The sequence below is a fragment of the Parus major genome, chromosome 3 (genome assembly GCF_001522545.3).
Source record: "Parus major isolate Abel chromosome 3, Parus_major1.1, whole genome shotgun sequence".
Classification (NCBI taxonomy): Eukaryota; Metazoa; Chordata; class Aves; order Passeriformes; family Paridae; genus Parus; species Parus major.
In genome coordinates, this window is record NC_031770.1 from 50,369,746 (window position 1) to 50,381,325 (window position 11,580).

At 43.2% G+C, this 11,580-nt stretch overlaps 1 protein-coding gene across 4 annotated transcripts; it reads left to right on the forward strand.

Moving 5' to 3' along the window:
* The first annotated feature begins 1,772 nt into the window (after window positions 1-1,772).
* On the forward strand, window positions 1,773-11,580 carry CCDC28A (coiled-coil domain containing 28A). 4 transcript variants are annotated; one of them, XM_015621387.3, is made up of 6 exons: window positions 1,773-1,871; window positions 2,750-2,944; window positions 5,576-5,739; window positions 6,655-6,809; window positions 7,419-7,441; window positions 8,586-11,580. In XM_015621387.3, exons 2-6 carry the CDS (start codon window positions 2,787-2,789, stop codon window positions 8,638-8,640), a joined length of 555 nt encoding a protein of 184 aa, XP_015476873.1. In that variant the 5' UTR covers window positions 1,773-1,871; window positions 2,750-2,786; the 3' UTR covers window positions 8,641-11,580. The 4 variants fall into 4 exon arrangements, with proteins under 4 accessions (XP_015476873.1, XP_015476874.1, XP_015476870.1 ...); XM_015621388.3 differs by lacking the exons at window positions 7,419-7,441; window positions 8,586-11,580 and adding an exon at window positions 7,344-7,388; XM_015621384.3 differs by lacking the exons at window positions 7,419-7,441; window positions 8,586-11,580 and having other exon boundaries at window positions 6,655-7,289.

Consider the following 11,580-nt stretch of genomic DNA (forward strand, 5'->3'; position numbering starts at 1 on the left):
AATTTCTCTAGGCCACAAACTACATGGGGGGAAAACAGCTCAGGCTACCAGCCATAGGTAAGCAAGGTGTGCCGACCATTCAATTCCACAAAGCCATGACTGGCAGCGAGCACTGAGGAGAGACGTGACCAGAAATGCAATAGCGACACCAGGAATAGATTTGGTAGGGCTGAACTCGTTAATTACTCAGGCTAGGTAGGCACACCCTGCTAATTACACTGCCTGACTTGAAAATTAAGTTCCTGCAAGCCAACGACTCAGGGCTGAAATCGAGGTCGGAAATGACACTGAGAGCTGCAATGCCACCCAGCGTGGCAGCAGTGTTCCTTGTTTAGCTGGGACGATAGCCGTTCCGGGCACATCGCGGGGATGAGGATGTGTGTGAGGATGTCTCCTTGTCCATGAGACCCGTTCCGACCCGCGGTGCCTGGGTGGGGAGAGCCGGGGAGCCGGGAAAGGAGCGGCCGGGGAGCCCCGGAGCGCGGGGAGGCGCTGCCCCCTGCGGGCGGAGACCGGCACTGCCGGGGCCGTCCCGCCGGTGTCACTGCGGGTTACACCGACACGGCCCCGAGAGCCCCGGGCACGGACCGCGCTGCCGTCCGCTCCGCTCTCCTACCAGCCTTCCCCCTGCAGGGCTACGGGGTCACAGAAATAACCAGGTTGAGAAACACCTCTGAGATCATCGAATTCAACCTGTGACCGAACACTGCCTTGCCAACTAGACCGTGACACTCAGTGCCCTGTCCAGTCTCACCAACATCCGAGGATGGTGACTCCACCGCCTTCCAGAGTAGCCCATTCCAATGCCTAGTCACCCTTCCTGGGAAGAAATTCCTCCTAATGTCTAAGCTAAACTTGCCCTGGTTCAGCTTAATAATATGTCCTCTTGTCGTCAGGAACTTGCTGTTCCACTGGCAGCATTCCTCGCACATACACCATGTGAATATACTGAGTTCTTCCAGCATGTCCTCTTGGAGACAATTCCTATTGCCGACCCTATCTGGAGATAGCAATGCTTTGCAACACCCGAGGATAATTTCCCGGCGGGCTCAGTTGCCGCCTGCATAAGCACAGTTCAACTGGCTGTAAACTTTTGCTAATAAACACAGGTAACAAAGGCTATAAATGAGTCAGGTGGCTGATTAGGGCCCCACGAAGTCAAACAAGAAGTTTCACCTCAACATGAGTAAGAGCTTCCTTACACTGAGGGTGGCAGAGCAGCGGCACAGGCTGCCCAGGGAGGTCGTGGAGTCTCTCTCTGGAGACATTCAAACCGCACCTGGACGCGTTCCTGTGTCACCTGCTCTAGGTGACCCTGCCTCGGCACGGGGTTGTGCGAGATCATCTCCACAGGTCCCTTCCAACCCTAATGACTCTGTAATTTTCCATACAGTGTAAAACGTTCATTTGAGGTGCCCGATGCTCAGTGAAGTCCTAAAAAGCAAAACCAGCTGAGGCCTGTCCAGTATCGAGCTGCTTGTGGCTAAAATGCAATTGCAGGCAGGAACTGGAGTGAGCAGGGTAGCAGGCAGAGCGCTACCGCACGACGCCAGCTGGGAAAAGGACCAGGTCGGCAGTGCGGTGGTTTTCCCCGCGTGTTTTAACACGTGCGGACTTGGATCAGATATTTCGGGACAAACCCTCGGCCGTGACGGCCATCGAACGGCGGCACAGGGCCCGGCCCCGCCCCGCGAGGCCTTCTGGGAGCTGTAGTCCGCCCGAGGGGGAGCCGGCGGCTTGGGGCGGGACTCCCAGCATGCACCTCGCGGCGCAGCCGGGCCGCCCCGCCGTCACGTGACCCGCGCGCCGGGACGAGCCGGCCGCTTCCGTGGGGGTCCGCGCGCGCGCTCCGGGGGCGGGGCTTCCCTCAGGTAGGGGGCGGGGCCTGCGTGCCTCACCGCGCGGGGGGCGCGGGGGGCGCGGGTTCGGGGCGGGGGTCAGGCAGGCAGGCTCCGTTCTCTTCCTGCCGCTCCCGGGCCACAGCCCGCCTCCCGACTAATATTTATATAGTATATTTACTACCCTCCGCGGTAATACAGCAGCGGCACACGGCTGGGGCTGCCCGTGCTGCGCGCAGGGGTCTCCTCATCCCGGGAGGTGGCGGCGGGTCCGCGATGGCGCCCGGGGGTGACGGCCGGGCTGTAACGGGTGTCGGAGGCGTTTCCCCGGCGAGCAGGGAGCGCCCGGTAACCGCACACAGCGTGGGCTGCGTGTGCAGGGCCGGGCCGGGCCCGTCGGTAGCTGCGGCAGCAACAAGAAGCGTGTCGCGGCAGTAACAAGTGTGTAACACCAACAGCTGTAGTAGTAATAACAGCTGGGGGCGGCAGTAACAACAACTGTGTCACAGCAACACCAACCCGGCATCGGCTGAGTGTTCCCACAGCCGAGGCCGTTCTTTGGCACGGATGGGTCACGGATGTGGCATCCCTGTGCCACAGGAATTGATGTTTTGCCTGCTGTGGGCCCGAGCGGTCGTGGTGTTCCCTAGCCGTAATTCACGGGACACAATGCTTGAGATCATTTGGAGGTACCTCTTGGCTGATGGAGGTTTTAATTCCTGCCCTTTCTGCTGATAAAGCAGGGCAGGCAGCTTCTCCTAAAAACTGGATTCTCTTGTTTTCAGAAATGAGTGACCAGTCATCTCTGAAGGAACTGCAAGTTCCATTTCCACGAGTTACCTTTCCATTTGCTTTTATTGTGAATGCCAGTTTTAACGGATGTTTCCCACTTTCTTTTCTTCCCTATGAAGGACAAGACATTAGTCTAGATGTAGTAAATTGGAAGAAATGGAAGAAAGGAAGATCAAGAGGAGGAGCCCCAAATCATCTTCCAGTCACTCTACTCAGGTTGCTAACTCCAAGAAAAGCTCAGTGCCAGTCAGTAAAAGTACAGCCTTTTCCAACCCTGCCCCACAGCCTGCCGTGCAAAAACCAAAGTTAAAACGGTAAGCTTGTGACATTTGCAGACCTAGAAAAAGTGGGAGACAGAAACTTGGCAATGCTAAGATAGTCTAAAGGTTGTTTAGACTGGCTGTGACAGAACAGTTTCAGACTTCTGAAAAGTTTTGATGATGTGTCTTTTATAACAACGTAATTTGTTTAATGCAGTACAATGGCTATTTTACAGCAAAGGAACACATTTTACACTCTTGTAAGCTTAATGAAATGTCACACAATGCTGTAGACTCATACTGACAGCAGTTTAGCTGAAGCAGAGCATAGCCTGATGTCACTGGTGAAAGACATGAGTTGGGTGGTCAGATTTGGGCATCTTATGGGAGATAGTAGGGGCCCAGATGTACAGCTGTGAGCAACAAATAAAATATTAAATGACTGCAATGTCAGAACTCACAAGTACAGCAGGAAATGAAGGACATAAATTGAACAGGATGAGCTAAAACTGGAATTTCCAGGTGTTTTGTGATTGGGAACCTCTTAGTTGGTGTCTTAAGTAGAGACAATCAGTTCTTCAGAGAAGACCACGTCAGAATACTTTGTTTTCTTGATGACACATCTCTTTCAGTTTGAGAACATTTATTTCCCTGCATGTTAGAAAATATGTTTCTTGGCTGTGGCAGACATGGTAGCATAAATAAATGAAGAGGAATTTTAAAATTAAATGTTAGCTGGAGAGAGGCAGCAGAATCTACTGACCTGAGTTTTAGCTGAAGATTAAATACAGAACTGTCAGCATCAGCACAGAGAGTCTGTTTGAAGGATGCAGTATTGGCCTGATGAATAATGAATTTCTGCAATGTAAAGTCTGTACATTATTTTTCAGGAAAAATGTGTTAATACTTAGAGGGAAATATAAGTAAATACTATTGTGCTATAAATTGGTGACTTCTGCACCAGTTCTGTTGACTGAACAGTCTACTCAAGTCTCAGCATTCTCCTGGGATTTACTAGAAATTAATTTCTTGCAAGCCACAAGATTGTCTGGAGAAGGAAATGCCTTTTTGCTTTAAGTTCTGGCCATTCTTGCAAAATTGTTAAACTTACAAAGCAGTGCTAATACAATTGTTTGAACTTTCCAAAAAGAAGAGGTAATTGACATAATAATGTGAGGATGAACTGCTGATAATGGAGTAAGAGTATTTTTACTAAGTGAAGTTAATTTTCACTTCATCTGCAAGAATCCAATGAAGCAAGTTTTCAAAGACCAATAGTATATTTTATTAAACATCAGAATCAGGGTGGAAAAAATGGGTGACCTATACGTTGTACAAACCATTAAGTCTGAAATTGAAGCAGAACCTAAATTGAGATGTCCTGCTCTGAGTTGGAGTGGATATGGTGGTTGTTGGACTGCTGATTGTTTCTGATGCATATAGTCTATATGATGTTTACAGACTACAAAAGCTCTTGGGCTGGACAAAGAATTAGTATTTCCCATAAGAAAGAGAGAATTTATGACTTGTAGGGCTTACTATGCTTTAAACCAAATTATCTTCACTAATTAAATAAAGCCTCTTTTTTAAATCCATGGTTTATTTTTTTTTTAAATATCCCATAGTATTCTAAATTTTTTAGGCTCAGATTTTTTCACTGGATTGGGTTCTGAACAGATTCATCATAAGGCTGCATGACAGCCTCCTAGCTAAACTGTATTAGGATGCAGCCTGTCTGTCTCTGGGTCAGAGATGGAACATTCTGCTTCTCACTGGTAGCTGTTTAGTTTCCATATTGGTTGTGTGTTCATGGGGATTTATGGTTATAAATTTTCATCCATGTAGTTTCTGTGGGCACTCTGAATAAATGCTATGTCTAGAGAGAAGTGTATGGGATCCAGGAATTTTGATGGTTTTCTTGCAGGAAGTGCTATAGAGAATTTTTAGCAATTTGATGTTTGGGCATGGACTAGTTTAATTTGATACATTAGAGTAGTGGGAGAGTGGTTTTGATGGTGAGATTTACAAAATTAGGAGATTATTTGTGGGGTGAAAGAAAGAGCTCTAGGAAAATTTATGTGGAGGTCAGGTCACCTTCCATAACTTATAACCAGCTTTTTTCCACATGGGTTGCAGTCTACAGACGTTTGTGACAAGAGGACAGTATGATTTTTGAGGGGGTTTGTCTCTGGCCTGCAGATGCTTTTTGGGTGATTTCTTATAGACAGTGTTTGCCTGGGGAAGTGGTGGAATCACTATCCTTGGAAATGTTAAAAAAACGTGAGTGTGGCACTTGGGCATGTGGGTTAGTGGTGAACATGGCTGTGCTAGGTTAATGTTCTGTGCTAATGCCCTACGTCACTGCTGGGTAATACTGACCCACTGTAGATTACTGAGATGGCCATCACAGATGTGTGGTCCACTGATGGTTCCTGCTATTAGCAGGAAAGCAGATTGTTGGAACCCATAATTTTGCAGTATCAAATGTTGAGATAGCGATGTTCTTTATTTTAAAACAATCTGGTGGCCCAGTGTTTATCTTAAAAGCAGTGACTGAAACATGCACTATCTAGTTACCATTTAATTTTCATAGCTCAGATGTACACTTCCTTACATTTCAAATTTACAGTGAAATGGAAAGCAGGAAGTAATATTTGTTTTGTTCAATTTTTTTTTCTTTTTTAGTGTGATCAAAGAGAAAGCCAAACCCCCAGGAGGTGAAGCAAAAGGGGCACAGGCAGCACCAATCCAGCATTCTTTTCTCACAGATGTATCAGATGTCCAGGAAATGGAAAGGGGACTTCTGAGTCTCTTGAATGATTTCCACTCTGGCAAACTTCAAGCATTTGGTAAGTGCATGAACTGTGTGTGTACAACACTTGTTTTTTATAGCTGTACAGTGTTAACATTTGCAAACAAGTGTGCTGCATGGACAGACTGCCAGCTGTCAGTTGGGACTCTGCTGCATGAAATCAACATAATTAAAACATCTTACTGCATTTTTAAATTACAGTCCTGTTGTCAGGTTGCCTGTGTTGTGAGATTATTTATATGCCATTTCATTATTCCTTCCAGCACAGAAGCACCTTCACTTAAGATATCCAGTTTAAAGCCACTTACTCATGATAGTGTAGGAAGAAGTAACTGTATTTAGCATCCAGTTTTGTTGCATATGAACATTTAAGATTATTGGTAACAATTTTTATGAAATTCAATGCAACCTGCATTTTACCCAGGTTACTCTTCTGTCTTAAGCTTCTTAGTGTTTTTAAAGCCTTTACAGTTGATGGAGGTTTTAGAAGAAACATTACACATTTTTGGTTTCTTGTCTCCCCTGTACTAAGTAGAAAAATACACGTGTACTTTTTCAAGTTTAGTGTTAAGTCCACACTGATTTCACAAAAGAACCTGAGAAGTTTGTATTACATAAACCTTTTATAAGCAACCCTCAGATAAATCAGAATTGGAAAGAAGGTTTATTTTGATCGTATTTTCAGTTAAAAACCAGGGCCTTTCTGAATCAGAGAAAAATTCAATAGTATAGAAAAAACCCTTGGGACATGGAATAGCCACTGTAAATTCAGCACAATACAACATCTAATGGGATGACAGAAACTTCAACAGTGAAACAGTAAGAAATCATCAAGAAAGCAAATTTACTTGTAAATTTGATGTTTAAATTCTCTGATGCAAAAAGCTGCATCTTCACACCTTCATTTTCTCTCTTGGGTTTCTTTATGTAAAGTTTGTGTTTATCCTTTTAGGAAATGAATGTTCCATTGAGCAGATGGAGCACGTGCGGAGTATGCAGGAGAAACTTGCTCGCCTCAATCTGGAGCTCTATGGGGAGATGGAAGAACTCCCTGAAGACAAAAGAAAACTAGCCAGTGATTCCAACCTGGATAGACTGCTGTCAGATGTAAGTACTGGGAAGGCAGAAATCATGGAACTTAGCCCACAGCAAAGCTCAGTTCAGGAAAACACCAGTCCTGTGTGCATAGTAATTTACAGTTGAGGAGAATGTAGCTCTTCAGTGACCTAAGATGCGCCCTGCCCTCCTCTTGGTTTTGAGAAAGCACAGGAGTTGTTTTCATTTGTTACAGGTGCAGGTTGCTTTGGGGAGGGGAGCATGTCAGCCTGCTTAGGGACAGCCCAATGTACTAGGGAACTATGACCACTTTCCCTGCAGTCCATCCCCCTACATCTGGGGAAGGTGACACGTAATAAGGAATATAGATCTGAATATTCTGCACTTTGTCTCGTGTATTTCCATAAAAACCAGAACTGTTAAAATTTCTTTAAATTTCTTGAGATCAACAGATTTAAACTTAATCTGGAACTTAGCTCATCATATGGAATTCAGTGTAGGTTTGATTTGATTTTTGTAATAAATCATACATTTCAGCCCAAACTATTAGTTATTTCCTTCATTGTTTTAATGTATTTATTTCAGCATACCAGCATAATTGTTACATTTCTGTGACTAACAGAAGTTCCATTTCTCATAATTTCTACATTTATATTGCAGCTAGAAGAACTAAATTCATCTATGTATCCTTTTCCTAAAATGTTTATTTACTAACTGTAGTCAAATTGCAGTGTGTTTCCGTAGTAACTGATGTCTTTACAAGAGTCAAATTGCTTCAGTAATGCCTTTGTGTTGTTTTTTAATTTTGTACAACAAGGAACCAAAGTGCAAATCCAGGTGTTTATTTTGTATGTTCCTCTGAGCACTGCATTATGTCAGGGCTCAGTACCTAGAGTTGTAATTAATTGTGATGCTGTGCTTTTAAATTAGTGCTACAATACAGCATTGATTTTTTAGGTTCTTCCAGTACATAAGTGACTGTATCTTAACACATCTAATTACAGGTTATTTTTTTATCCAATGATTTATTTAGCTACCATGTACCACTTGTGTACCACAATGTGCTGTCAGTGGCAAAGCCCAGCAGCAGCAGGGTCTTGCTTCATGCATATTATTGAGACATTCTGGAACAAACATCCATAGTAATATTTCTTCAACAGTGTTCAGAGACATCTGTCCCACTGATAGGTGAATTCTATTATCTTTTAGGCTTTTTTCTAGAACCATATGGGGTCATTTATCACTGACTGTGGAGAGTGAACTGACCTAATTTTTTATTTCTAGGGTCGGATACTTCAGCAGAGCTTAGGTAACTGAACAAATGTGTGCTCTTAGAGAAGATAAAGCTGTATGTCTCAGCTTGTCTTTTACACTGTGCTTTTGCTAAGCCAGGATGACAGTGGAGGATGTAGCACACAGTTTACTCTGCAGTCTGGTTATTTCTGTTGTTACACGTGTTGAATGCATTGAGGAGGTGAGGCTCTAGGTTTTGGGGCTTTTGCACTGGTATCTACATTCCCTGCATAGCTGAAGAAAGCTGTTTTAGGCAGACTTCATAAAGAGGATGAATGGAATGTGATAATAATATGTAATAGTGATAACAATAATCTGCCATTGCACTTGATCCACAAGCTAATGCTGGAGGTATGTAATGTTCAAGTCTCATTGAGAAATATGAATCTACTGGTGGGGAACTCTGTTCACCAGAACAGAGTTTGTCTGGACCAGTGCATACCCCAGAGTAAGCTGAGTTTCATGTAACACTGCTGTCTTGTTTATATCATGCATGTGTATGTGAAAGTGTTACTCCTTAATGATTTACTTCAGCCAAAAACTACATTTAGCAGATGCTCAAGATATTCCAAATGGTACTACAGGCTGACAGAGAACATCTTTGTCAATCTGGATTCTCCCAGATTTGCTTTTGTTTTTCCAGACAATGGAATCAAGAAGAGTTGTGACTTTGTGTTGTTTGTTTTTAATTTTACACATCAAAGAATCAAAGTGCAAATCCAGGTGTTTATTTTGCACATTCCTTTGGGCACTGCATTATGTCAGGGCACAGTACCTAGAGTTGTAATTAATTGTGATGCCATGCTTTCTATTATTGCCTTACTTAACAGAAAAATTGGAGAAACTTGGAAATATATTTCTTCTGCTTAGCGTTCATATGGTTGCAAATAGTGTATGTATATAAGTTCATTGGCATTTCTCCAGTTTTTGTGAAGATAGTGATAATGTTGCCTTTCTGATTATTACATAGACAATCTGCTCACTTTAGTGTTTTGTTGATTGGTGATGCCACAGATTAATTTACTGTTAATAAAATGAAGTTTTAAATACATGTTTCATTTGCAGAAGCTGCTATTGGTTTGGCTGTGTTAGGAAGACAAGTTTTAGCACTGTCCAAATGTTTGCAGAGTTTACATTTTTCCATTACTATGCATAGTAATAAAACGTCACCAGATTAAAACTGCCATGTTAGCAGTCCACATAAATTAAGTATTGTGAAATTCCAAAATTGGGTAGTTACTGTTCAATAAATCCAGCATATTCAATTTTGTAGTTACTCTGATGTTGCTATTAATTGGTATCATCTTTCTATGCACAGTCAGAGAAAAAAGTCTGTATTAGTTTAGTGTAAAATCAGGCTGGTTTTAGATCCAAAATTTCTATCTTGGTCCATCAAACCATGCCTTTGGTTCTAGATTTATTTTATATCCAGATTTTAGGTAACACATTCAGATTCCACAGATTTTACACTTACTGAACAAGGAGTGGAATCTTTATCCTTCTATGTGAGCGCAAAGCTTTTCATCAGCCCAGAGTGGGTGTGTGGCCAGGGAACAGAAGCTTCCTTTTGTCTGGCATCTTTGGAGGAGCAGCTTCTTCAGCCATAAGATGTAGTTTTGGATTGTGCAGCATGCTGGGGACAGAAGGATCATTTAATCAGCACTGAGTGCTCTGGCTTGCAGATTCAGCCTCAAATTCCCTGCCTCACCCATCATGTAAATCTCCATGATTTACAAAGCAGCAGGGATCCCAGTGGTTGTCCCCTCAGGTTGTTCCTGTTCTTTATACAATTTATCTCCTTTGTTGCCAAGATTCTCTAGGAGTTTGCATGCTGGTAAAGGTACCTTGGAGTTTCTGCCTGTAGCTGGGTACATACCTGTGAGCTGAAGTCAGCTGAAGAGAACTAGAATATGACAAGCTTCTCACAAAGTGAAGCCAAGGGTGGTGTTTGTTCTCCTTATACACACCTCTGACCAATAATTGAGCAATTATCACAGAACCTTCTCACATCAGCACTATGCACTTGTTTCTGGGCAGACTTCTGAACAACAAGTAAAAATGCAGTATCTTTTAGCTTTGTGCCTCATACCAGGTGTGGCAAAAAGAGCTGCAGTTACAAACAAAGTTGTATTCTTGCAGCTCATTTGGATGCTGGAGCAGAGCTCTCTGCTTACTAGCAGCTTATTGCCAGCAAGTGCAGTGTATCACAGCATGGTAATGCACACTCGTCCCAAAGCACACTTTTAATATCAGAGTTCAAATATTCTGTATTAGAGGCAGATCTTTCCCATTTCTGGGCTCTTGACATCAACCTGCTTAGGCTTACTATTTCAAACACATTTCAAATCACTTAGAAATGTGTTGGATGTCTTGATCTCATTTCTGTAGCAATTTATGCAAAGACATAACGTCTAATTTCAGATACAGACATAGTAATAAGAACATACCTTTCTCAAGCAGCTGTTTAGAATTATACAAAAATTAGCCCCTTTTCCTTCAATTGCTTTAAACCCATGGGCAATTACAAGTCACAAAGAATGCATTAATTGTAAATAATTGAGAAATTAAGGAATTCTTTTTCCCTTACCTCCTCCTGGATACAACTTTGTGTCTTTGATACAGTCCATTAATGGCAGGTGTTTATTAACTTCTGGATTCATACAAGAAAATTTTGTAGCAAGACTTTTGAGATACTGAACTCTTTTATGTGGTAATGAACTAATCACAGTTCTAGGCTCCTGCAGGGAAAGAAGAAAAATCTACAGTAATGTATTTGTGGAAAGTCTTTTGTAATTATAAAAGTATGTAAGTGGCTGCAGAAAATGAGCTCCTTTTCTGTTGTTTCCTGAAGAGCTGTTTATGGAGATTGAAGTGTATTAAAAGTTTAATATATTTACCAGTGTGAGTTTAGGCCAGTGTTGTTGTTTAAAAACTCAGACTGATAAATGGGTCTTGGTGTTTGGAAGAAGGTGCTCTTTGCTGCATCGCTGTGGGGAATCTGGGACACAGCTTACATTTTCCTCTATGCTTCCAGTTCAAGGCAACAACACTGGAATAAACAGATGGGCTGAGTGTGTTAATATATGGCTTAATGCCTGGTGTCACTGCCGAAATTTTGGGGTTTTGACAATGCAGTGGCCTATGCAGCACCAGCCTGCTGGCATCAGATGGGATTCATCCTTCTCAGTGAGGGAGGAGTGTCTTTGCTCAGGAAGGAGCAGGGCTCACTGGCAGAGCTTTACAGTAGATGGGATGGGAGATTGGGACAGTACCAGGCTTGTCCCTGGCAAGATGTGGCATGAGATGCAAAGGTCCTTTGCCACTCCCAGCTGTGCTGGCCACACTGGAGCACACCTGCAGTCCCAGGGACTCATCTGGTAGCAGAAGCCAACAGGAAGACCCAAGGAGGAAACATGTCAAAGAAAATAAGGAGTGCTCCTTTGTGAAGGATTCATTCTGCAATGAGACTAAACATTATAGATTTCTGAATCAGCACCAAACTTTGCTGAAATAAAGCTTTACAAAGAGA